Source organism: Heptranchias perlo, chromosome 1, assembly GCF_035084215.1.
Source record: "Heptranchias perlo isolate sHepPer1 chromosome 1, sHepPer1.hap1, whole genome shotgun sequence".
Classification (NCBI taxonomy): Eukaryota; Metazoa; Chordata; class Chondrichthyes; order Hexanchiformes; family Hexanchidae; genus Heptranchias; species Heptranchias perlo.
In genome coordinates, this window is record NC_090325.1 from 145,714,166 (window position 1) to 145,739,535 (window position 25,370).

General features: G+C 43.7%; 1 protein-coding gene across 1 annotated transcript in view; it reads right to left on the reverse strand.

Annotated features, from left to right (window-relative positions):
• Nucleotides 1-1,846: 1,846 nt before the first annotated feature.
• The window catches only part of LOC137320729 (reelin domain-containing protein 1-like), a 43,299-nt gene continuing 19,775 nt past the window's right edge, over nt 1,847-25,370 (reverse strand). Inside the window, exons 3-9 of the mRNA XM_067982493.1 lie at nt 13,760-13,982; nt 12,495-12,664; nt 9,879-10,179; nt 7,481-7,556; nt 6,409-6,672; nt 3,884-4,043; nt 1,847-2,472 (exon numbers count right to left, since the gene is read on the reverse strand). Coding sequence (XP_067838594.1) covers nt 1,847-2,472; nt 3,884-4,043; nt 6,409-6,672; nt 7,481-7,556; nt 9,879-10,179; nt 12,495-12,664; nt 13,760-13,982 — 1,820 coding nt within the window. The remainder of the gene's footprint in view (nt 2,473-3,883; nt 4,044-6,408; nt 6,673-7,480; nt 7,557-9,878; nt 10,180-12,494; nt 12,665-13,759; nt 13,983-25,370) is intronic.

The following is a 25,370-nucleotide window of genomic DNA, read 5'->3' on the forward strand; positions in this document are numbered from 1 at the left end:
TACACTCCACCCTCACTATAATGCAATCCTCTGGAGGCAAGCATTTCGCATGTTGTAATATGAAAGATCAAAAGCTAAGATTTTGTGGCCTTACAACCTTGAGAATGCAAAATTTTCATGCACAACGCAGAGCAAAAATAGTCACAATATCAGTAGTGAGTAGTTCAAATCATACCTGCAAAGGTCTAATTTTCTGAATAGGCACGGGGAAAAAATGTGAAATTTTATACGCAAACAATATAGTAAGATGCTTGTGATTTAAGCACTGGAAAAATGGATGCTCCTTTAAATCACAATTCCTCTTGAGACAGGAAACTGTTCCTAAACTGGAGTTACACTGAAACGGGTGTGAATCCGTGTGACCAGACCTCAAAGTGGGGGTCTCGTTACTTGGCCTAAGCATGCGATCTAATGCCAAATGATACTGGCGCTTTTACATCAATGCAAGCCCCAACTGCTTTACAACAGAATGAAACTGACCATATAACTGCAGACCTAGTCTTTTTTTAATGACTTTCACTCACTTTTAAAATTGTAAGCTGGACACTGTTGAGTGAGGCCTACGGCTTGTAGTGGGTACTAGGAATATCCACTGGTGAACAATTATAAGATAGATTGCTGCTGCTTTCCACTGCTGCAGTAAGAAACCAATTTGAAAACCCCTCAGCAATTTAGATGGTTCATTGTGTAAATACATTGCTTTGTATAGTACAAAGATCCATGCACAGCAGAAAGGTCTAAGGTTTAATTCCTGTTCTGTATTGAGTTAGCCATTCTCAGCTGAGTCACAATTGGCCCTAGTGTCCCTGAGTTGGGGACAAGAGTCAGCTGGAGTTCCAACTTCACTTCCTGTTGAAAAATGCATGCATGCAGACGTCAGGTGTGATGTCTCATAGTAGAATAGCCCATCAAGACTTCCTGTCCAATTTCACAAATGAAGCATAGTTGCTTGTGAGATACCAGCTGGCTGGCACTGTCCATGGAACCATGCTTCAATATAAGTTGCCACCTTCAAACAAGTGGTAAAGGGAAAATCTGTATGTCTATTTTCACGTACCGTCAATTATATTCCTGCATTTTTGGAAGAGGAATACGATCAGCAAATGGAGCAAAGAGACATCTAGCCCATCAAACATGAACTGTAGATTTTCTTCAGCACTTAAAAAACAAGTAATTTTGAATTTGCATCCTGCTCAGCTGAGGACCTGAATCCAGTTCTGTTCAAAAGATTTTTTAAAAACCCATGTAAAGACTTTGGCCCATATTTACTCCTTTTTAAGAGCCTATATCAGCATTGGACAACAATGCTACTGACCTGTGCTAATTCACATAATCTGTGGATATAAACAGCAGTTTAGTAACTAGCCATAATGTATCCATAATGCAAATGGCTACCAATCCAAATAGATTTATTCGGCAGATGCCTAATAAGTCCCTTACTATATCTGCAGTATTGAGACTACCGATGTAAAATTGCACCATCTCTTCTCTTCCTGCCCCTGTTGCAGCCAGGTTGTCTTTATACATGTACCCATTTAGCCCACAGGCAAAAGCAAGAACTAGATGTGGACACTAAACAGCAAATACACTCCCCTTGAAGATGTTCACCAGGCTGTGCGCATAGGGAAAATGTGTAATTGAAAAACTGATTTGTCCTGTGAAATAAGAGCATTCACAATCTATATGTGCAAAAAGAGCAAATGGAGCTGAACACACACAGATTGCAAATCTCCCTCCTTCACTCACACAGAAGGTAGCGTAGCGCATAGTGTTATAACGGAGTGCATTGTAATGAGGGTGTGATGTATACGCAATGAAAACAAACCTTACATCTCTCAATCTGCGATTACTTTCCAGCAGTGGTTGATGGAGTGATCACATTGTATTCAGCCTGAACAAGCACAAAGCTGTTTTCACGTATCTTTCGGACATGCACCAGCTCGCCACTCTCTCCTACACTGATGATGCTGCTGTCCGGGTCCCGGAAGGACACTTCTGTGCGTTTTCGACAGTGTTGGGAAAGAAGATGGCGCAGCCCAACTGCTAGCGCCATCCCGAGAGCAGCAGAGCAACCAAGCAGGATTCCTAGTTGAGGAATGCCCAGCTCTGCTCCTTTAGCAGGACTATCTCCTATACCTGGACCACTTTCTTTCTGTACAGGCCGTGTCACCCCGAGGGACGTGTTTCTGACCACTTTACCCAGATCGGCTCTGGAACCTGAGTTTTTTGCCAACTGCAGGAAGTTTGCTGAAGCACGGTGTGTTGCCAGCTGGTTTTCAGTGAGTGTTGGATTTACATCCTCTAAGTTTGGAAATAGTCCAGAGCCCAGAAACGTTTTGCGTGCTAGGTTTTTGGTATCTTGAGTATCCATGGGTGCCCACTCCGTTTCCTCACCTGGAGTGAAGTCAACAAGCCAGAAGGTAGAATAATCTTGTCCAGTCATTACTGGCAAAGAAACTGCTCCTGAAGATCCTGATTCAACAATTTTAGAAGTGGTCCAAGTATCGACCTTTAAAATAAAATCATGAAAGGGATTAAATACCACAGCAGCCAACCCAATTGTGGTCTAGTTATTACCTGTCCATTATCACGAGATGAACTTGTAGTGATTTCATCACGATGTGTAGATGCCGGTGATGGACTGGGGTTGACAATTGTAAACAATTTTACAACACCAAGTTATAGTCCAGCAATTTTATTTTAAATTCACAAGCTTTCGGAGGCTACTTCCTTCCTCAGGTGAACGATGTGGAAAAATTTTTCCACATCGTTCACCTGAGGAAGGAGGTAGCCTCCGAAAGCTTGTGAATTTAAAATAAAATTGCTGGACTATAACTTGGTGTTGTAAAACTGATTTCATCACAATCACTCATTCTTTGGACTTGACACTGTCATGCTGTGACACTTGTTATCTCCCTTGACACCTACTGCCACTAAAGAAAATTCAGGCTCAAAATGGGAGTGGAGGGAGAGAAACACCCACCATATACTCCACATTTTACCTTGGCCCAGAAATTGATGGAGAAATAATAGCAAATTCACACCACCAGCCATTATTAGTTTGTAAAAAACCCAGGAGATACTCTGTGAGTTCTGATTCGCCACAAATTGCTGAACGATTTGCACCACTCTGCCCTTAACCTCGAAAAAAACGAACAATTTGGAACCTCGCCATCAGCCTCACCATTGACATTCATTGGGTGTCAAGAAATTGCTGGATTTGTGCTGTAGATGCGAATTAACCTCACTGCAGCCATTTAGAGCTGGTAATTCATGTCATAATGACTCTATCAAAGATATGATTTATGGTCCTCTCCCCCACCCCAAGCCAGCACAAAAAAGGAAGTTCAGGCAAGATTAAAAGTCAAACAGTGGAATTTTTATTCAATGCAACAGTTTAAACAAAAATTGAAGTAATTAGTCAATTTAAAAGTATTGCTAGATTTCTCCTTCGACAACAGTTGTAAATGTAAACATGTAAAAATTATTATTAAAATAATTCAAAGTTTCAAATAGTTGTAAATATCTTCTCAGAGAATTATTTAACAGCAGCAACAAGAATAGAATTGAGTAACAAATAAAAATAACTATCAACAAATAACACTGAGTTAACAATAGCAACAAATTTAACAAACTATTTACGAGACTTGCATCCTCACAGGCATGCCTGAGGGTCAGCTGTGATTGAGACTGAGTGGGAGGAGGTGAACTCTGCACAAGAGGGGCACCTATTCCCTCCTGTGCCTCACCCCTCCACGTGCACAAACCCTTGTGCCAAGGGCACAGCCTCTGTGCCTGGCTTGTCCGTCGGGATCAGGGAGTTGGAAGCTGGGTTACTGATGCTGCTCCGAGAGGACAGGGCGTGCAGGTGGGCTGCGACTACTGGCAACTGCCTGCTGTGGAGGGGCATCTGCTGACTGCATCACTGGAGAATCGTCCTCAGAGCCGGGTCCTGCAAAGGAAGTGGCCCAGGCCCCTGCTGCCTTGCTGCTGGTCAGCAGCATGTCCCTCATGGCTCTGGACTGTCTCCGTAATGGGTGCTGCTGCAAGGGGGCACACGGGTGTCAGCTGCAGCACAGTGGAACTTGCTGCAAACATGTCAACTGCCCAACAAGCTGGCAAAGGTTGCCCACATTCTGATTAAGGAGCCTCATCTCCTGGTGCAAGGATCCAAGAAATTGCAGGCTCCTGCCAGGCTCCCCAATCAATTTCCTTTATATTTCTGGACCCCCATCTTACAGGGGGACTGGGATGCATCTCCCCCACCTACCAGTGGTCCCACAGCTTGGCAGATGCCTATGAGAGGGGAGGCACATGTGTCTCACGCAGAGCCAGAGGAGCCAGGATTTGGAGAGGGAGGTATGTTCCCAGAGGGGGGGGTGCGGGAAAGTTTGTTGCGGTCAATCGTCTCTCCCACCACCTCGAGGTGCAGCATGGAGACAGGAGTGACAACGCCACTTTGGCTGCCCTCCCTCTGCGGCATCAGCCTCCTCTTCCTCCTGATGGCCCCCCTGTTCCTCCTCCTCCTGCTGAGTCACCACCTCAGTGCCCTCTGCAGTCCCCATCTCCTCAGGTTGCTTTGGGTCTGTGGGAAGGAAGAACAAAATGTTACCTTGGTGCAGCATGTTCATTTGCCACATCACATAAGTTTTACCTTCACATTCAATGCACAACATAGAAAAAGGCAATTCACCCTAAGCATTGTATGCCAATGCTCACATACTGCACAAGCATTCTCGCACTCTGATCTTCTTTTCCCACCCTGCAACCATGAAAGAGATTTTAAACATGCAGCCCCAGCATGGGACACATGCATTTCACAAATCTCAGACGTCCCTCCTCTCTATCTCAACCTTCTTTGTCTCCAGGAGACAAAGCAAGAAGATGTGACACTCACCTTGCCTGAATCCAACATCTGCTTGGGTCACATCCGGCGTATCCTTGTAACACTACAGCTGCTTGGCCCTGTCCTCATGGGGGGGACAAGTTCCATCAGGAAGGGAGTAAACCCACCCATTAATACCCGCTTCCGGGTATTATGAGCCATCTTACCCTACACAGACAGAAATATATGAAAAAGGGAGCGTCACATGGGTTGCTTACTGGTAGAGTTCTTTTCATGCACTTAAATGTGCTCTCTGCAGCAGAGATAAAGATGTGAAATTCATCACTTTGGGAAGGCTGTCTCCCATGGCAACTGAGTTTTACTACTCACTTGACTTTGGATTTAAACTTCTACAAACAACTTTGTAAAGCAAATTTTTAAAAAGCTCACTGGTCTGCATGACACACAGCTATAAAATTATATTTGTAAACAATTTTACAACACCAAGTTATAGTCCAACAATTTTTATTTGAAATCTACAAGCTTTCGGAGGCTTCCTCCTTCGTCAGGTAAATGTTCAGGAGCTCCTCGAAGCCTACGCATTTATACATATAGAACAATACATGGTGTTTACAGACTGCCCCTGCAACTGCCCGTTGCCAAGGCAATCACCGTGTTCAGACAGAGAGGTGTCACCTACAGAACCCCCGAATACACATTCAACAAAAAAACAAACAGGAAAAAAAAACAGAGAGAGGCAGAAACATCCGGAAGGCAGAGAAAGCCAGCAAATGACCCATTATATTAAAAACAGATAGCTTTTGTTCGCTGGTGGGGTAACGTGTAGCGTGACATGAACCCAAGATCCCGGTTGAGGCCGTCCTCATGGGTGCGGAACTTGGCTATCAATTTCTGCTCGACGATTTTGCGTTGTCGTGTGTCTCGAAGGCCGCCTTGGAGAACGCTTACCCGAAGATCGGTGACTGAATGTCCCATGTGAATGTGGCAAATTCAGTCACCGATCTTCGGGTAAGCGTTCTCCAAGGCGGCCTTCGAGACACACGACAACGCAAAATCGTCGAGCAGAAATTGATAGCCAAGTTCCGCACCCATGAGGACGGCCTCAACCGGGATCTTGGGTTCATGTCACGCTACACGTTACCCCACCAGTGAACAAAAGCTATCTGTTTTTAATATAATGGGTCATTTGCTGGCTTTCTCTGCCTTCCGGATGTTTCTGCCTCTCTCTGTTTTTTTTTCCTGTTTGTTTTTTTGTTGAATGTGTATTCGGGGGTTCTGTAGGTGACACCTCTCTGTCTGAACACGGTGATTGCCTTGGCAACGGGCAGTTGCAGGGGCAGTCTGTAAACACCATGTATTGTTCTATATGTATAAATGCGTAGGCTTCGAGGAGCTCCTGAACATTTACCTGACGAAGGAGGAAGCCTCCGAAAGCTTGTAGATTTCAAATAAAAATTGTTGGACTATAACTTGGTGTTGTAAAATTGTTTACAATTGTCAACCCCAGTCCATCACCGGCATCTCCATATCATAAAATTATATATTTGTCTAATAATCTTTACCTTCCCTGCTCTGGTCAAATCATTATATTTCTTCCTGCACTGGTCCACTGTCCGTGGGACTGTGGATGCTGTAGTGAGGGTCTCTGCCACCTCCCTCCATGTCACCATGCTTATTTTACAGGGAGCTCTTGACCTCTCATTCCCCAGCAGCCGCTGACACCTTATCTCAACGTCATCTAAGAGAGCCCGCAGGCCATCGTCCATGAAGTTGTTGAACCTCTTCTTCTTCTCTTGAGACTTGAGACATTTTTTTTTAATTATTTTCTGTGAAGAAGTGTAGATGCAAAACACTGTTAATTACTTTCTACTGCTTTGTAAAAAGGTTTTAAATAAGCTTTTTTTGATTTTAGTAACTTTTTAAAGTTAGATTAAGGTCATTTCAGAAGTTACATGTCACTCACCTCTCAGTGTCACACCTTAACTGAGTTGATGGCATCTGTTTTCAGCTATTTATATGGCCATGTGGTTGGTCTGTGAGATAGACCATTGGACCCGATGTTCATGAGGTCCCAGATGCCCTGTTGACTTTGCTGCACCGTTATCAATTCGCATTTCCAACAATTTGTGGCGCAAATATAGTGCGATCCGCAGAGTGAGGTAAAAAATCTAATTCACCTCGCTCGCCGTGAGTGCACCACTCCAGCAATTTCTGGGCCAATATATAAACAATAATTAAGATGTTTAAATGACTTCAAAGCTATGATCTCACCTTAAGAAGTCAGATGGCAGTTTAAATTTGCTCAAGTTTCACACTTTCTTCTGAATCCTTTGATAAGTTTACTGCTTTGTAATTACTCTTGGTTATTGCAAAATACTAATTCTTTGGCTTCCCTCACCCAAAAACAATCAAACAAAAACAAAATCTCCCAGTCGATATTCCTGTTCGCCAATGTAGATTCCCACTTATCGACATGATACTCTTACTCAAATTAGATGCCAAGTTTAAAATTCATAATGCTTAATCAAACAATCCAGCACTGCAGAGTTTAGCCCATTCAGACAGTAAATGTGTAATCTATAAAATATAATAATTGTTACATCACACCAATGTGAAAATGAAGTAAATACTTACTTGTGCAATATCACTGCAGTTCACACAGGGCTGAAAGACTAGGTGGAAGTCACTCTTACTGTTCAGAATATCTTTACTAGAATGTCAAATTGTAAGAAGACAATAATTACATTTGTCATAATAAGTACGATTAAATAACAGTTGTTTAAGGTAATTTCTTCAACTGTTTTAAGGTAATTTCTTAATTTGCACAGAATGACCCACAGAGGTATATTCTTCCTCTTTAAGAGTCCAGTCCCTTCCCTTATAAGTTACAGAGCGAAAACACCTAAAAAGACGTAGATTCTCTGAGAAGTTTATACAGTTTATTTCTTCTTCTGGGTACAGTTCTGTTCCACTATGATTTAAGACTCCCCGAAAGGCCTAATGGATAAAAGACTCCTTGCAGTGTAGTACTAAGCCACAGATCCAGAAAGTCCCAGGTTCAAATCCTGGTCTGTGCTGAGCTCACTGATCTCAGCCAGGGATGTCATAACTGGCCAGTTCTCCTAACTAATACCTAAGCACTGTTGGTACATTGGATGAGGATACAATCAGCCTTAGTTATGATGTTCAGTAGCCTTCTTACACTTGCTGAATAGGCTCACACCTGGAAAATGGGCACTCTGCTGAGCAACAGGAGGGCTGGTGACACCCATGCAATTGTATGCCAGCAGGGGAACCCTACCACATTTAAAAATAATGTATTTTAATAGTTTTACTCAAAGTCCTCCACCAAATGTTCTGAGCTGACACTATCCAAGACGCGGCCCTTGAGCTCCTATGATTGAACCCACAAAGTTATTGTTAGGTCCTTTTTCCTTTCTTCTTGTGCACAAAGCCAATTTCAGCAGTTTTCAACTTCAGCTCTTTAACGTTCCTGGGCTTGGAGGAGTGGAAAGAGCTGCTTTTTGATTGGTAGATTTTGAATCATCAGTGAGCAGCCATTTTGTACCAATCAGGAATCAGCCTTTACCATTCCTGTAGGCTTGGGAAATTAAGAGAGCTGAAGCTTCCATGTTTTCAGGCTTCATGAGGGAGGGAAAAGGAGAGAGGAGGGGAATAATGGGAGGAGCCTTACATATTTTTAGGACTTGCATTGCTGAGTATAATCAGATATTGCCCACTCACTGGTCTTGATATGTGCATGCAGCTCCGACAATAGGTTGGATGTCCCTGTTCTAAGTGACATGCTAATGGGCCAGAATTTGCTGAAAAAATAACGGCGTGTGAACGACGGACGCCATTATTAATGTGCAAATCGGCCAGCAAGTTCAGGGGATTAAGAAATATGCCATGAGTTGTGAATCTCCACAACTTGCTGATCGATTTACACCACTCCACTGTTTGCTTCGCACAAACAGCATCTCGCCCTTAGTCTCCCTGTTATTTTTAAGAACTTGCTGGACTTGCACATTAATTGCCCATTAAACTTGCCACAGAAAGTTAAGTCTAGTAACTAATGGCGCGAGTACCCTTTTAACGACATGATAATTGTTAATGACTGCCGATCGACCACTCTAGCACAGAAATAGAACAAGTTAAATTATGGAGTCTCATTCTTTCAGGTAGTGAATTGTTGGAGATTTTTAAAATGTCAAATTTTAAATTTTAATTTTTTTTCTTAGTTTTCCTTTTAGTCTATTTTTTCTCTCTTTCTTAATCCAATCTATCTTTCCCTCTCTTTATTTCTCATTCTGTACCTGATTTGACATTGAATTCACCCTCCTTCTCAGTCCTTCCTCTGTTTATTTCTCAATCCTTAAATTTCATTGATTAAGGAGATACACAGTTGGTTCCATCGTTCACTAAGGTCCCAGATGCCCCTTTGCCCTCGCCACACTGTTATCAGCTCACACCTCCAGCAAGTTAGGACACAAAAATATTTTGAGCAGAAGGGTGCAGGAAAACGTCTAACGGCGTAAGGCGTGAAAGGCCCTGCTCCAGCAAGTTCCGGCCCATCGTGTTGGAAAGCCAGCTTGTGGCTGGATTTTTCTAACCACTTGGCAGATATACCACAGACTCAACTTCCTACAGTAAATTCTGGATAGGGTATGTTACAAATTCTGTGTGAAGTTATATAACACTACACAAGCTGATTATATTGATGTGGTCCTCCCCAGAATAGAGTGCAGGAAGGAGAGCCATTGTTTAATCTCTTATGATAGTGAACCCCAATCTGAAACCAGAAATGGGTAACAATGTGCTGTTGTAACAAATGATTCTGTGAAGCATCAGATACTCCAGAGGAAAAAGTGCACTCCATGAAAACTGTACAACTCTACATATGGTTCAAAACATTCTGCTTGTGAGTGAACTACTGAACCATTTAAAATGTAAATGGAAGAGTTCCCTCCAACACTTTTAGTATAGATATTTTTGCATTTTGAAGAAAATGTTACGGCAGGACTGTATCTACCTTTCCGTGACTCCAAGCTCTATGGTTTTCAACAGAAAGCTGCTCTCCATTGACTGGATTCCAGTCAGAGTGTCTCTGTTCATGGAATTCAGGGATGGCTGCAGATGTCCATCGTTTTGATTCAGAATCAAGCTGGACTCTTGGATTGCAGTGCTGTAATCTTGAGAATATCCGGGCAGTTCAGACAGATACTGTTCCACATTAGCAGCCTGCGATCTGAGGTACAGTTCTGTGGTGATCAGTGGAGTTTGTGAAAATTCCTGTGTCGTCTGAGTAATTGCTTGAGGGTTGATGTAGTCTGCTAACTTCAGAGATGATAAGGCGGAAACTGTATTAACAAGATAGAAATATCAATTTCATTAACACTCATAGGCCAAAGTCTCAAAGATCAATATCCAAGTTATTAGGCAGAGCACACTGAAGGCAAGAATATAATTATACCATCTGTATTGGCATTAGTGGAAACATCATGCTGCTAACAAAAACAAATGATTTAATTACTTAATGCAGAATTATGTTCACCAGTTGAATCTTTGTTTTTAAATATACTTTCAGCACACTTTTGAATCACTACTACTATGGTTCCAATGCAGGAGAGTAAAGTGCTAATTTTTCTCTATCGTAAAATGTCTCAAAAATCCTCTGCCATTGTATTGGGAGGAAATACAACATATAATGGTTGTTTGTACACTGCACACATTCTTTCCATAGTGTGTACTGGAAGCATACTTGTGAGTTAAATGTAAGTATCTATGAAACTGAAGAATTTGCACACAGTGTTTGAGTCAGGCTGCAGTACGTGCATGCAGATTATACTTTATAACTGTTTGTGATCTATATTCCCCGCCCCTCCAACAAATTTTCTCTTTCACTCCTCTCCTGAAGGCAGAGACTTACGCTGAGGTGCAGTTCCATGGGATCTAACCCATACTATCTCACCAGGTAGCTTTTGTTCACTGGAAGTCTAGACATTATAAACAGCATGCTATTTGACTATGGGAGGCATCACAGCAATGACCGCTCCTGCCCTCACCTGTCATCCATTTACGCACACATCCAAGCAAGGGTCACTAGACACTGATCAGAAGTGAAGAGCTCAGGACATGGAGACCTGGTCGAGATCAGCTGACCAAGCACAGAACACAGATCAAACCGGGAACATTCCTGTTCTGTAAGGCTCAATGCCACAGCACTAAAAGCATTTACCCATTGGGTCATCCATAACTGTATTTTATTGATAAATGAGGTGACATAGTAAAGTAGCATTGTGACAGCACAGTGGAGCATCATTGTGCAGCACTGGCAGGCGCAGCTTCATCTCCTCCACCAATGCTGCTCAACTTCCAATCTCAGCTGTGCTGATGTGGGGAAATCCTGAGTACAGGTTAAGGGCCTCCCCACTGCAGAGAAAGAAAAATAATTACCCCTGACCCAGTGTCATAAATATCCTGGTAGCTGGCTGTGAATGGCATTGGCAGAGGCTCTTGAGACAACAGGACACAGAGGTAGAAAAAGGTTGTGATTGATGTCTAAGCAATGCTTCTCCCTTATAAGATAAAAAAAGCTCTCATTCAATAATGTGTTTACAAGACAATATTATGTATATATTAGATATTAAATCCCAAAGAATGACAAAGGGTTCAGATCTTGTATACTGAGGGAGTGAAACTGTTACAACATTTAACTTTTTTCATTATATATTCGGTTTTGATTTTTAGTTTGCAATACACAGTTCCTTGATATTGACTAGAGATGGAGTTCCATGAGCTGAAAACATGATAACCTTGATAAGTGATATTACACATGACTGTGTCATCAGCAAGTGCATCATGAAGGACTACATGATTGTGATAAGAAGTTATGTCTGTTTTGCAGTGAGATACTAGAGTATTTTTTGTGGCTATACTATTCACAACTGTGCACATAACAATATTGACAGATCAAAAAGACATGCACAATGGAATCTTGCTTTTGAAAAAATTCTGACCAAAGCTTGATGAGTTGGAAGTTATCCAGCTGAACTAGATAAACAAGAGCCCAATGTCTTCAAAGCTTTTCACCATGTTTCACTTGAATTCTCTGTCCAAACAGCTGTCTGTGAAGTTGCTGAGGGTTTATATCCAATGTCAGGATGCAAGAGTGAACCTCAACCATGCATCACATCTGACACATCTCACAGCTGGCTTGGGGAGAAGTTTTTGATGTTGGGAGCAGGAAGAGTTATTAATTCATGGTGTTATTCCTTAGCACTTTGATATCAATTTATTTAAATAGAGCATAAGGAAGTGAAATTCCTCTTCTAATAAAAAATGGGAGAAAGCCTGTTTTTTTTTCTCAGTAATGAATGTCCTGCTAAGGAAATGACATTCTCAGAAATGTTATGTTTCAAAGCCACCTATTTTCCCCCCCGATTTCATTATTAATTACAGAGGAAAAACAAGCATTCTCCTGTTTATTGTTAAAAGAGGAATTTCAGACCCAGGTTATAGTTGCTAATGAAGGAATTTATTGCGAAATGTTTTAACATTGTTAGTTAAATGACAGGCGATTTGGTACTTTGATAACCTGAAATCAATATAACACTAAATAATTATTAAATATTAAAATTTACTGTACCTTCAGTAAAGGGAGCAGTCCTTGCTGTGGTGCTGTTGTATACAGATGCCTGGAGTGTTTCCTTTAATTCCTTATTCCTTATCGACATGGAATGATTCTGCTTTTGGTCAGAAATGACACCAGACTCAATTCTGGCCCAGTACACGAAGTACGACTGGACAGCTGAAACACTGCATGTTATACGGGACAAAGGCCACTGATTAGAATGTGATCTCAGGGGACAATGTAATTTTCAATGCTGACTTAGCCAGAGGGCAAACATTTCAATGAACAGCACCATCAGGTAACTGTAATATTGACTGTGTACCTGAACTGGGATTTGAAGTGGGATATGCTGAAATGTAATCAAATGGTCCAAAACATTGTCGATTTTAGCACTCACCTCTTAAGCTGTCAGGAACTAGACCCTTTGCCTTCTGACATGGTCATACAAAGATTTGTGCTGCTCAATGCAGTCACCATGCTGGCCTTCATAAAGCTTGTCAGAAACAAGGTGCACAACCATCATTGTACATAATGTAACTTCATTATAACCTCTTTTACTGGAATCAAGCTTACCATTTTTCAGGGACAGCACATGTTTGCATTTGGCACCTACCAAACAAGATGATCTACACCTGTGGCAGACCCAGCAAGCTGTACCTGAAACTTTGAGTGCTTGGTTTCCGATACTGATTTTAAAAAAAAACTTATTCCTATTTATCCTCTTATTCTGCCTCCTTCCCTCTCCACCGTCCAACTTCCTTTGACAACCAAGAAAGTAGAGCAATGTGACAGGAAGGATATTTCAGGACACAAGCAAAAATTCTGATGATGGGTCACCGACCTGAAACGTTAACTCTGTTTCTATCTCCACAGATGCTGCCTGGCCTGCTGAGTGTTTCCAGCATTTTCTTTCAGGACAAGATAGGTCTTGTTAGCTTTTCCGCTTCTCTTTTCCCCATCCCCTTCCATTCAACATGAAATGGAGGTTAAATTTACCCATTAATGACAGGTGAGGGCTGATGTCACTTGAAGCTAAGGTGTGGACCGGTGTCAACTCTGGGATAGTTCAGTACTTCACTGCTACAGACAATGGGCTGCCCAGACTCCTAACCATGTTTCGGAATGTGGTTGGACATGTTTCAGAATGGATGAAAGATGAATTTGTATTTTCGTTGAATTCTCATTAACAACATTACAAGCCCTCCCTATTGCTAATTTTCTTATATAGTTTTGAATGTTATACATTTTCCATGCATATTAAAAATACAGGCAATAATTACAAAAATTTGATGTCCCCAGTGAGTTGGTCTGGTGCTTTCCAGACAAAGGAGAGGTTTCTCTTCAGTGACTTATCTGAGTGGGTCACAGTATCTCCATCTTCAGAACATTTCAGTAGCTTAGACCCAGAGGAAACGAGAATGAATGTCCCAGCCACTCGGTCATCGGCCACCCGGCGAGCCTGCATCAGGAAGCCCATGAAGTCTCGTGTGCTCCTTACAGTCACTGTGAAGTTTAAGAGATATTCATCAATATCAGAAGATGAGCAAGCAGATCTTTCTCTTCACTCCAGGAGCTACTCTCACAATGCTTCAGCTGGGTATTCTCCACACCACCTTTCTTTATGTCTCCACTCTATAATGGATTTTATTTTCTCCCCCATTCTAGGCTTCCCTGTGCAATGCACCATTATCTAGACAAGGAAGTGGATGAATGACCCACTCTGAGGCCTGTGGTGATGCTGTTCCTAATTTAGCCAACATGCTGAGACTTTCCTGAGTACTTTTGAGGGGTCAGTGAAGAATTTCTGACAGAGGTTCCCGAATTAGCTACTGGTTCCTATTTTTTTTTGCCTCTCCCAGGAAGTGGGGGTATAGAGGAACGAGTCCAGTAAGAAGTGGGGCGAGTGTGTGTGCTCCTGATAGTCTTTTCTCATCCTGACAGCAGAACATGAGACTCACCTCCTGCTCCCTTGATCCCTTCCCCACACAGCTACCCCCTGCAACCCTGCTATCCTGAGGCACGATCCCTCTCCCTTTCAAAACTGTCATCATCACCCCCTCATAAAAACAACCCTTAACCCATCCGTCCTTTCCAGCACCTGCCCCATCTCTAACCTCCCTATCTTTCCTAAGCTTCTCAAATGTGTTGTTGCCTCCCAGTTTCGTGCCCCTCTCTTCCAAAAGTCTCTGAATCACTTCAGTCTGGTTTCCGTCCTACTGACAGCACCAAGACTACCCTAGTCAAAGCCACAAACAGCATTCTCTGTGACTGAAACTATGGTGTGTAATCCCTCCTCTACTCCTCGATTTCTCTGCAGCATTTGATATGGTTGACTGCACCACAATCCTCCATCGCCTCTCTTCCATTATCCAGCTCAGTGGAACTGCCCTCACGTGGTTCCACTCCTATCGATCTGAATGCAACCAGCACATCTCCAGCAATGGCTTCCCTTCCCACCCCTGGAGTCCCCCAAAAATCTATCCTTGCCCCCTCCTCTTGCAGATGATGCCTCTCAGTGACATCATCCACAGGCACAGAGTCAGCGTCCATACATATGCCAATGACACCCAGCTCTATCTATACCTGTTTCCATAATCCCACAACCAGTTTCATGCTGTCTGACTGCCTCTCCAACATCAAGTCATGGATGAGTCAAAACATCCTCCAACTGAACATCAGGAAGACTGAAGCCACCATCATCGGTCTCCACCTTAAACCCCGCTTTGCTTGACACTGACTTCACTCTCCTCTCCAGTAACTCACTAAAGCTGAACCATGCAGAAGACCATACAGAATCTTGGTATCCTGCTCAAACCAGAGCTGAGCTTCAAACCCCCCATTCAATCCACCACCACGACTTCTTACTTCCACCTCCATAATACCTTGGCCCCTACCTCAACTCCTCCCCATCTCAAACTCTCATCTACCTCTAGACTCAGGGGGTTAAATTCGATTAAGCCAGAAACCAGGGGTGGTTATTGTAATCCACGACTAACCCGCGCCCAGTGTTTCCTGAGCAGGCAGAACAAGACAGTCATCCGGCCTGAACACTTATCTGTAAGCAGCATTAAAAACCAGGCCTGACACAAGAATTCAAGGACATGCACACTTTCCAGCAACAGGGGGAGCCCGAATCTCTTAAAGTAAGGCTGTCTCTCTGACAGGAAGCCAAAATCTCTTAAAGGGAGCCAGTACCTGCTATTTGCTGAAAATATCAGCCTGCTGTCTGCACGTAAAACACAGAAGCAGGTCCCTTTCCTATGTTTACAAACTGTTGAGTTATGTTAAAACATTGAATAAAGGTTGCGCACCACTAAATTCCCACATCCTCCAATCTGCATGCCAGACCTCATCAATCTGGTGGTCTGAGTTGGTACCAGGCCTGCGAGAGTGGGTGCACCAAGATGCTCTGCTGATGCACTAGAGGCCTTGGTGCAAGAGGTGGACAGAAGGAGGGACATCCTATATCCGCAGGGGGTGGGGGCAAGACACCCTCCAGACATATGCCCTAAAGGCAGTGGGAGGCAGCATTCAATGCCAGGAGCATACCACCACGAACATGGATGCAGTGCAGGAAGAAATTCAATGTTTAACACGAGTCGTCAAGGTGAGTGGGGTCAACTGTCAAGTGGCATCTCCTTTCAACTGCACCACTCGCCGCATCCACTGCTCCACGCACTACACCCCCATCACCCACATATCAACAAACTCTTTCCATCAGTACTCAACTCTGCCAATCAGATTCCTCCTCTCACCCTTACACATTACCACTGTTGCAAGCCGCCCACCCACAACTCAGAGGCCATACACAGGTGGCTATTCAACCATGACAGGCACATCACCCAGACACACGTCCCGCTTTGTTGCAGGAGAACATAGGAATATAGGAACAGGAGTAGGCCATTCAGCCTCTCGTGCCTGCTCCGCCATTTGATAAGATCATGGCTGATCTCTGTGATCTAGCTCCATGTACCTGCCTTTGGCCCATATCCCTTAATACCTTTGGTTGCCAAAAAGCTATCTATCTCGCATTTAAATTAAGCAATTGAGCTAGTATCAATTGCCATTTGCGGAAGAGAGTTCCAAACTTCTACCACCCTTTGTGTGTAGAAATGTTTTCTAATCTCACTCCTGAAAGGTCTGGCTCTAATTTTTAGACTGTGCCCCCTACTCCTAGAATCCCCAACCAGCGGAAATAGTTTCTCTCTATCCACCCTATCTGTTCCGCTTAATATCTTATAAACTTCAATCAGATCACCCCTTAACCTTCGAAACTCTAGAGAATACAACCCCAATTTGTGTAATCTCGCCTCATATCTTAACCCTTGAAGTCCAGGTATCATTCTAGTAAACCTACGCTGCACTCCCTCCAAGGCCAATATGTCTTTCTGAAGGTGCGGTGCCCAGAACTGCTCACAGTACTCCAGGTGCGGTCTAACCAGGGTTTTGTACAGCTGCAGCATAACTTCTGCCCTCTTATACTCCAGTCCTCTAGATATAAAGGCCAGCATTCCATTAGCCTTCTTGTTTATTTTCTGCACCTGTTCATGACACTTCAATGATCTATGTACCTGAACCCCTAAGTCCCTTTGGACATCCACTGTTTTTAACTTTTTACCATTTAGAAAGGTGGCGCATAACAGGAGACAGCAAGTGGCAGTGGCATTTAGCCCCTCGAGCCTGTTCCGCTATTCAATTAGATCATGGTTGACCTGTGACCTAACCCCATATACCCGCCTTAGCCCCATATCCCTTAATACCCTAGGTTCACAGAAATCTATCAATCTCAGATTTAAAATTCACAAGTGAGCTAGGATCAACTGCCATCTGCAGAAGAGCATTCTAAACTTCTCCCATCCTTTGCGTGTAGAAGCATTTCCTAACTTTACTCCTGCATGTCCTGGCTCTAAATGTTAGGTTATGTCCCCTCGTCCTAGCATTCAAGTATAGGAAACCTCCAAAAACAGTTACGAATGCATCAGCAGCCAGAAGCAATAATCCAGCAACTAACCTGTAAGTCCTGCATGGTCACTTTAAATAGCGCTGGAGAGGGGTCCTCCAGGCACTCTGAGACATGTTCAGATGGTCGCGGTTAAGACAGTGCGTTGAGTGGAGCATTAAGTCCCAAAATGGTGTCTATCACTTTAAATGAGCGTTGCACAATGATTGTATGCATTTTCTCCTTGCTTTACATGCTGTTATTTGCGCATGCGCTACTACCTTTACCATGATGGTGTCAGGCGCAAGTCACGTTCGAAATGTGCGTGCGCAGCCAAGACGTCATCTTGGCACTCCAGGAGGCCACGTAGCGCTGAAACAACGGGCTCTAGATGGCCCAATTTCTAGCCCATAGTTTCTCTAATATTCTCCTTGCTGGCCTCCCATCCTTCACCCTCCTTAAGCTCCAACTTATCCAACACTCAGGTGTCCAAGTCTGTTCTGTACTAAATCCCGTTCACCCATTCCTGGCCTAAACTGTCTCCCTGTCTCCCAACACATTAAATTTAATATCCTCATCACCGTCTTCAAATCCTACCACGGTCCCGTTCAGATATGGTGTCAAAGAGAAACCCAACCAAAAGAAAGGCGAGAGCCATTTGGCCTACTTGTCTATGCTGACTCTTTGTTAGAGCAATCCAAAACTAATCTCACTGCCATGATCTCTCCACATAGGCCTGTACCATCGTCTAATATTCTTCCAATTTTCCATTAAAAGGTGCAATGGTCTCTTCCTCAAGCAATATGTTGCAAAGCATTCCATGCTCCAACAACCCTCTATATGAAGAAATTTACCTTAACCTCTTTCCTCACTCCTACTGACAATTTTAAATTGACAAATCCTCTTCACTGACTCCCCAACCAGAGGAAATAGTGTTTCCCTATGCATTCTATCCAAACCTTTCATAACTGTAAAAACCTCTATGGAATCTCTTCTTAGCCTTCTCTGCTCCAGTGGAAATTGTCCTAGTATCTCAAGTCTCTCCTCCAACCAATAGTTTCCCATCCCCAGCATCATCCTGGTGAAACCACACTGGACACTTTCTATGGCTTTAATGTTCTTTCTATAATGGTTGCCCAAAACTATACACAGGACTCTAAATGTGGCCTAACCAATGTTTTGTACAAACTTTTCATTGCTTATTTGCTCTTGTACTCTATGCCCCATTTATAAAACCTAAGATGCTATTTCCTTTTTTTAAGGCTTTATCTACCGGCACGCGCACTTTTGGGAATTATATATTAGAACCCCTAGATCTCTCTGTTCATCCACACCCTTCAATATCTTTCCATTAAATGTATGCACACATTCTTTGTTTTTCCTCCCAAAATGTATTACCTCACACTTTTCCAAATGAAATTGCATCTGCCACCATAAACTTCAGCTCATCCAAAACTCTGCTGCCCATATCCAATCCTACACTAAGTCCCACTTACCCATTACCTCTGACCTCACTGACCTATATTGGCTCCCACTCCCTCAAGAATTAAATTTAAAATTCTCATCTTCATGTTTAAATCTCTTCATGGTCTTGCTTGTGATGGGCAGGGGTTAAAACCCCTTGAACATTGTGAATTTAAAACCTGCTGGACTTTTGGATATTACATTTGAAGGAAAGGGTTAACTTGTCCCTTTGGATACTACATTTGCTCCTTTGGACAGTATAAATTTAAACTTGCAAAGGCAGCAAAGTGCAGTAAGTTTAAAACTGCAAATGTGCAGAAACTTCAACAAGCTTCAGTTTTCAATAACAACTGATAAGAATAAAAGCAACACTGTACTCAAAACAAATTTGGTTCTCACAACAACTTTGGTTCTCAAAACAATTAACGTGTGCTGAGGTAACAAGAAAACCTTTGGGAAAGACAACTACATCTGGATTCACACGGATAAGAAGATACAACAGGTTTCACACGGTGAAGAGGCTGCACCAGGGTTCACACCCCGTTTGGCAAAAACCATATGAAGATGGGACATTGTGACAACTTCTTTACTGCAGTCAGAGGAGCTGCAATTGGAGGAGCTTTAAGAAGCTTTACCTAGGGGAACGTTGGCTAAAAAGATGAAGAACCTCAAGAGCTACGAAAGAGCTGATTATCTTCCACCTTGATGCTGAAATCCTTGGTTGTGAAGATTGTATGTATTGCTTGATTTGCTTGCTGCTTGTGTGAATTGTTTAAATCATTAAGTAGTCATGTTGCGATCGCATAAATGTATAATGGGTAGGGTAGGGGTGAATGTATTGCTTGATTTTCTTCATGCTTGTGTGAACTTTTTAAATCATTAAATAATCACTTTGATTAACGAACCTACCGCATATGTGTGACTTTCTTTGACTGATCCAGGTTCATTAATCACTGGAATATCTGTATCCCTGCAGATATTGGCATCTGAACAGGGACCTGACATAATCAGACAAAGAAGAGATAGAAAGAGTAAAAATACTGGGTCCAACATCCTGGCAGAAACAAGTTTTTCTGGACAGAGCTGGGTGGCAAGTATGAAAATGGAAGTGGCAGTTCAAGAATACATAGCAACAGAGTTACCTAGGAGAGAGGAATGGTTCCTGATAGAGGACCATCAGTCAGACCCCTTCGAAGCATACGATGATAGATGGACATGCAAATTCAAAGAGTGGCCGAAATTAACGAAACAGGCTGAAACTATATGGCTATTAGCACTCAGCACACAAGAAGAAAATGATGAGAAGGAAAAGCAAGGGTTAGAAATAGAGGTATCTAATCTAATGAGGAAATTGGAAGCGGTAAAGGAACAATTAAGAAAAGCATTGGATATTTGGAAACAGGAGGGACAGAATAGTGAAAAAAGTATCCGGACCCAAGGCCATGTAGAGAACTTTCAAACCCAGGCAATAATTAAAGAAAGTAATTTGACCCTAAATCAGGCAACTCAAAATGAGCTATTAGAGCAATTAAGAAAAATAGTGATGCAGCTGGATGACCTGAAGACAATCATGCGAGTGCAGATGAGCGCCAACAAAGAAAGCCATAGAGGTCCAGAAATATCTCATTCCCGTTGTAAACATAAAATAGCTGAATTAGAAAAAGTCCTGCCAGTAAAACAAGGAATTATCTGCACCATGATAGTGATAGTGAATTAGACCCACCCAAGGAGTAAGGGGCGCTGTGGCCAGCAGATTCACTGTCCTTTATACCCCACAGCAACCACAGGAGCTGTCCAAACAGATTCCCAAATTTGATGGAAAGGGAGATGTGGTAATACATTTCGCAGAGGTAGCCCAGGTTGCAGAGGTTAGGGGGATGGACAAAGCTGAAAAGGTCCAATTGTTGCTGTACACCCTGGGTCAGTGGAGTGCTGAGGCACTCCCTCAGGATAGAAAACATGGTAGAGGATCCTGGGCATAAACCTATGAGTCCGTACTTACTGCCGTTGGATTTAACAAGGGGGATACCAGCGAAGTATTGACCACTTGTATGCAAGAACCCAATGAGCATCCCGAAGTATATGCCAACTGCTTATGGCAATACTATAATAGAGTCTATGGGCCAGGACTAGAGCAGGGTAATCCGGCAGACCATCCCGCCGCGGCTAAGTGGTTAAGGACTACGATTTGTCATGCACAACTATACCTGCAAGCGGCCTGGGGGCATTTTGACCCAGAAAACCTAGCTCAGACGGACCCTATTGTCCTGAGATGGATGGTACTTAAATGGGAGAACAGGAAGTTGGCAGCGAAACCAAAATAACTAGTATGCATCATGCAAGCTCCAGCGTGGAAAAATGAGGACCCTAAAAGAGAGGGGACTCAGAATAAATCCGTGCGCTGATGGGAAATGTTACAATTGTGGTAAAATGGGTCATTTTGCTAGAAATTGTGAATAAAACCCCATCGCGGGAACCCCACAGCCCCACAAGGGAGGCAGGACCCGGGTTGGGGGGGTGGGGGGGGTGAAGAGAACCAGCCAAGCTCTACCCCAGTTTGGCAGACGTGAAAAACTGTATCAAGGATAAATTAGGCTATGACAAATATAGGAGAAAGTTACAAGCTACAGAACGTGTTCTTTTGCTTTCAGTGTACTGTCTCTTTGAAAGCCTGTGTGAGTGCTTTCTTTTTGCTGTTGCGGGCTATGCCCCCTTTCAATGCTTGTTATGTGTTTTTCCCTTTTGTGTAGTGTTACAAAGATTTTGTTTCGCAGTGAAGGCAAACTTTTTTTTCAGTTATATTCAGTATTTTTAGTCTTTTGAAAAGGTGCCTGAAGAAAGAACAAAACAAAAGATGATGTAATTTACTGAGTTTTCATAATACAGTGCTATTTTGATAATTTTATCTGTGCTATATTGTGTTTTGTTTAAGATATTGCTGAATTAAATAGAAGTTATTGGGGATAAATAACCTATTAAATTGTGAAAACCAGACTTTTATTGTGGCCATGATGAAATCCTGGTTATTGTAATTTATGTGAGAGTCTCTAACTCTGGACATGAGATTATCACAAAACAAACTGGCATTTTGAATTTCTTCAATGTTTAATGATTTTGGGACATTTGAGGTGATTCCATTTTGTTTAATTATCTTGGTTGTACTGGCATGTGATAGCTGTTAGAAAACTGACAGCACCCTTTGATCTCATGATTAATTATCTACGAGTCAATAAAATTTTGAACACCTCTTAAATAAATGCCAACATCTGTAACAACAATTGGAGTTTTATCTGAAACACTTGTAGGTACAACAAATGCCAAGCACAACCTACTCTTTTCAAACTGAAATGAACAAACTGAAATGCTGTCTTCCTGACAAGAAGGTGTTTAAAATTAATAGTGATGGTAATAATAATTTCTGCTCGTTTTAACAGATTTTATTATCCAGAATTTAATTGTATTAAGATCTTTATGCAAGTTATCACTGTTTAACAGCACAAAGACTCTTTAAAAAAAAGATCAATTTGAACTTCTTCAAAGCACTTTGTTTTAATTGGATTACAGCTAAAAACTGCTATTGCTTTATACCATTTAAATTAGGGATGCGTGGTCTTGTTTTAAATCAATTCGAATGTTTACAAAGCACTGTTTTCTTCATTTGTCTTGCAAGTCTGAGACCTAAAAAATTTACGGCACAGAAGGAGGCCATTCGGACCATTGTATCCACGCCGGCTGAAAATGAGCCACCCAGCCTAATCCTACTTTCCAACACTTGATCCGTAGTTTTGTAGGTCATGGCACATCAAGTGCATATCCAAGTACTTTTTAAATGCGATGAGAGCCTCTACCACCCTTTCAGGCAGTGAGTTCCAGACCCCCACCACCCTCCCGGTGAAAAAGATTTTTCCTCAGTTCCCCTCCTGCTATTGTGATTGACTCTTCCCTCCTCCCCCCAAAGTTTTGATAAGCAAGAAGCAATTAACTTCTGCATTGCTGAAGTTAATTACCTTTTGAGCTTCCAGCATTTCAATTTGCTGAGTCGCAGCTTTCTGAGTGGAAAGAGCAGTTACTGTACAAACAGTTTTATTGTCCCCTAATAAGGGAAAAATAAGTTCCAAAAGAGAGAGATAAAAAAACTTTGGGAGATTGGACAGAGAAGCAGCGCAGTCTCTCCCACCTTTCTCTAGACATATTTTTCTGGGTTTGTTTCGGTCAAAGGGATAATTCTTTGAAATTTAGTACTATTGTTGCAGTGCTTTAGTCAAACATATAAAATGTTTAAGTTTCTTAATTTAAGTGGATATATCCCCATGATGAGAGAAGGAAATACTGGGCAGTATTTCTGTGCTCCCTTTGCTGACGATTCCTTCTGGAGTGAGATGACTGGATCCATCCACGGAAACGTGCGTCGAGTTCTCTCTGGACCCAGGATAAAAGGTGACAGAAGGAAATTAATGAATTGTTTGTTATGTTTAAACCCCTTGGGTTCTGAATAAGAGCCACAATGGATTTTCTGTTTTTCTTTTCTTTTTAAAGGGATCATGGTTTTCAGGACTGCAAAAGTGTTGGTGCAGAAAGTGATCCAGTGATGTTAAGAATTGAAGATCTTATCTGCAGACATCGACAGATATCAAGGGCTCGATTTTAGGGTCGGGTTTCCTGCGGGTTTCCAGCGGGGGGGGCCCCGAAAATCCCGATATGAGGTCACGTGACCGGATCGCGCCGCGATCCCGACCACTTCCGGGTTCCCCGATGACGTGCGGGGCTGCGTGCGTGGCCCCCGCTGGTGGGAATCCCGCAGGCAATTAAAGCCAGCGGGGTTCCACTTGAGAGTACTTACCTTGCTTGTTGAGGTCAGTTAATGAGCTGAATCAGCTGTCAAAAGAGGAAGTGTGGGATTTTACCTGCATCGCAGCGTGTTTCCCACACTGGGGTAAACAGTCTCTCTCCAACCAGGCGTGTTGCAGCCAGCAGCCTGTGGCAGGTGCCAAGGTGCACCCCACGGGGGAGAGCCCTCACCCACACAGGAGGCCACCGCGTCACATAGGGCAACCCTTGCCCCCCACCACCCCCCGCCAAGCCAGAGGACAGACCGACACGAAACTGCAGCCCCAGTCCGAGGAACCACCCACCTACCCTGCACAACCCCTCAGACCAACAACGGCCAGATGGGTGGTGCGTGGACACCCTCGGAGGACGAACAGCATGACCAGCCCCAGCAGCCTCGCAGTCCACACCGTCCACCGCAGAGACGTGGAGCCCCCCAACACGGGGTTGTTGCACGCCCACCTGCACAGCAGGAGGGAGGGCTACCGCAGAGAGAGACGCATCGCAGAGGGCACTACCCTCGCCACATGGTCCACAGACCGAGGCGAAGCTCCCCGGACCTCTCCGAGCAGCAGTGCACACGGAGGCGCAGATTCGCTCGACATGTAGTCGTGGAGATCTGCAGGCTCTTTCATGCCGAGCTGCTCCTGCCTGGCCCCAGCAACAAGTGCTTACCTGTCGCTGCCAAAGTCACCACTGCCCTCCACAACTTCTCCTCCGCATCCTTCCAGGGTGCAGCCGGCTACACCGCCGATGTCTCTCAGTGGTCTGCGCGGAAGAGCCCTGCAAATACGCCTGCACCTACTCTGCAGTAACACGATGGGTGGCATCAGTGGTGGGTCCTCATAGTGATACCCAGGAGCGGGCATTATTGGACACAACAGACAGGATTCGCGGAGACATGGCAGTGGTGGTGCCGATATAATGTGTGCTGTTTGTTGCTCTGAAATTCAATATAGGTACCACCCATGGCAAACCCTCCGACACCCTTGTGCACCCCCTTCATGCTCACGAAACATTTGCCTTACGCTGCCTACTGCACATATGTGATGCATGCCCTGTGGCTGCAGCACAGGTGGTGGCAGGTTGAGTGAGGCTGGCCGTGAGGGAGATGCACGAGAGGGTGAGTATGGGATAGAGCCATGAGATTGTATGAGGATTGGGTCACGTGTTAGTGGCAGGATGAGTACTGGCGAGGTGAGTAGGTGGAGGTAAGATGAGGATGGGGTTTGAGTGGGTATGAGGGGTGATGTGACAGAGTAGTGTTGGCGGTGCCGAAGGAGATGTGGGGTTGGGGCAGTGTTGTGGCAGATGGAGTGTAGGGGAAAGACTTCGTGTTCTCACTGTGGCTGACCTACTGAGGTCATTGCAGCGCCTCCTGCACTGTATGCAGGTGGGCGATATGTTGGTTGCGCAGGTGACCCCCTCTGCCACCTCGAGCCAGGCCTTCTTGGTGGCAGAGGCTGGCCGCTTCCTCCCGCCCGCCGGGTGGAAGATCTCTGTCCTCGCCCTCCTCCTCACCCCATCTGATGATACCTGGGGTGAGGCATCATTAAACTGGGAGCAGCCTTCCCCCTGGGCTGCTCCATGCTGAAATTTGTTCCATTGGTTGCAGCATCTGTCAGTGGAGGACTGCCCCTTTAACTAGAGAGCCTCCAGCT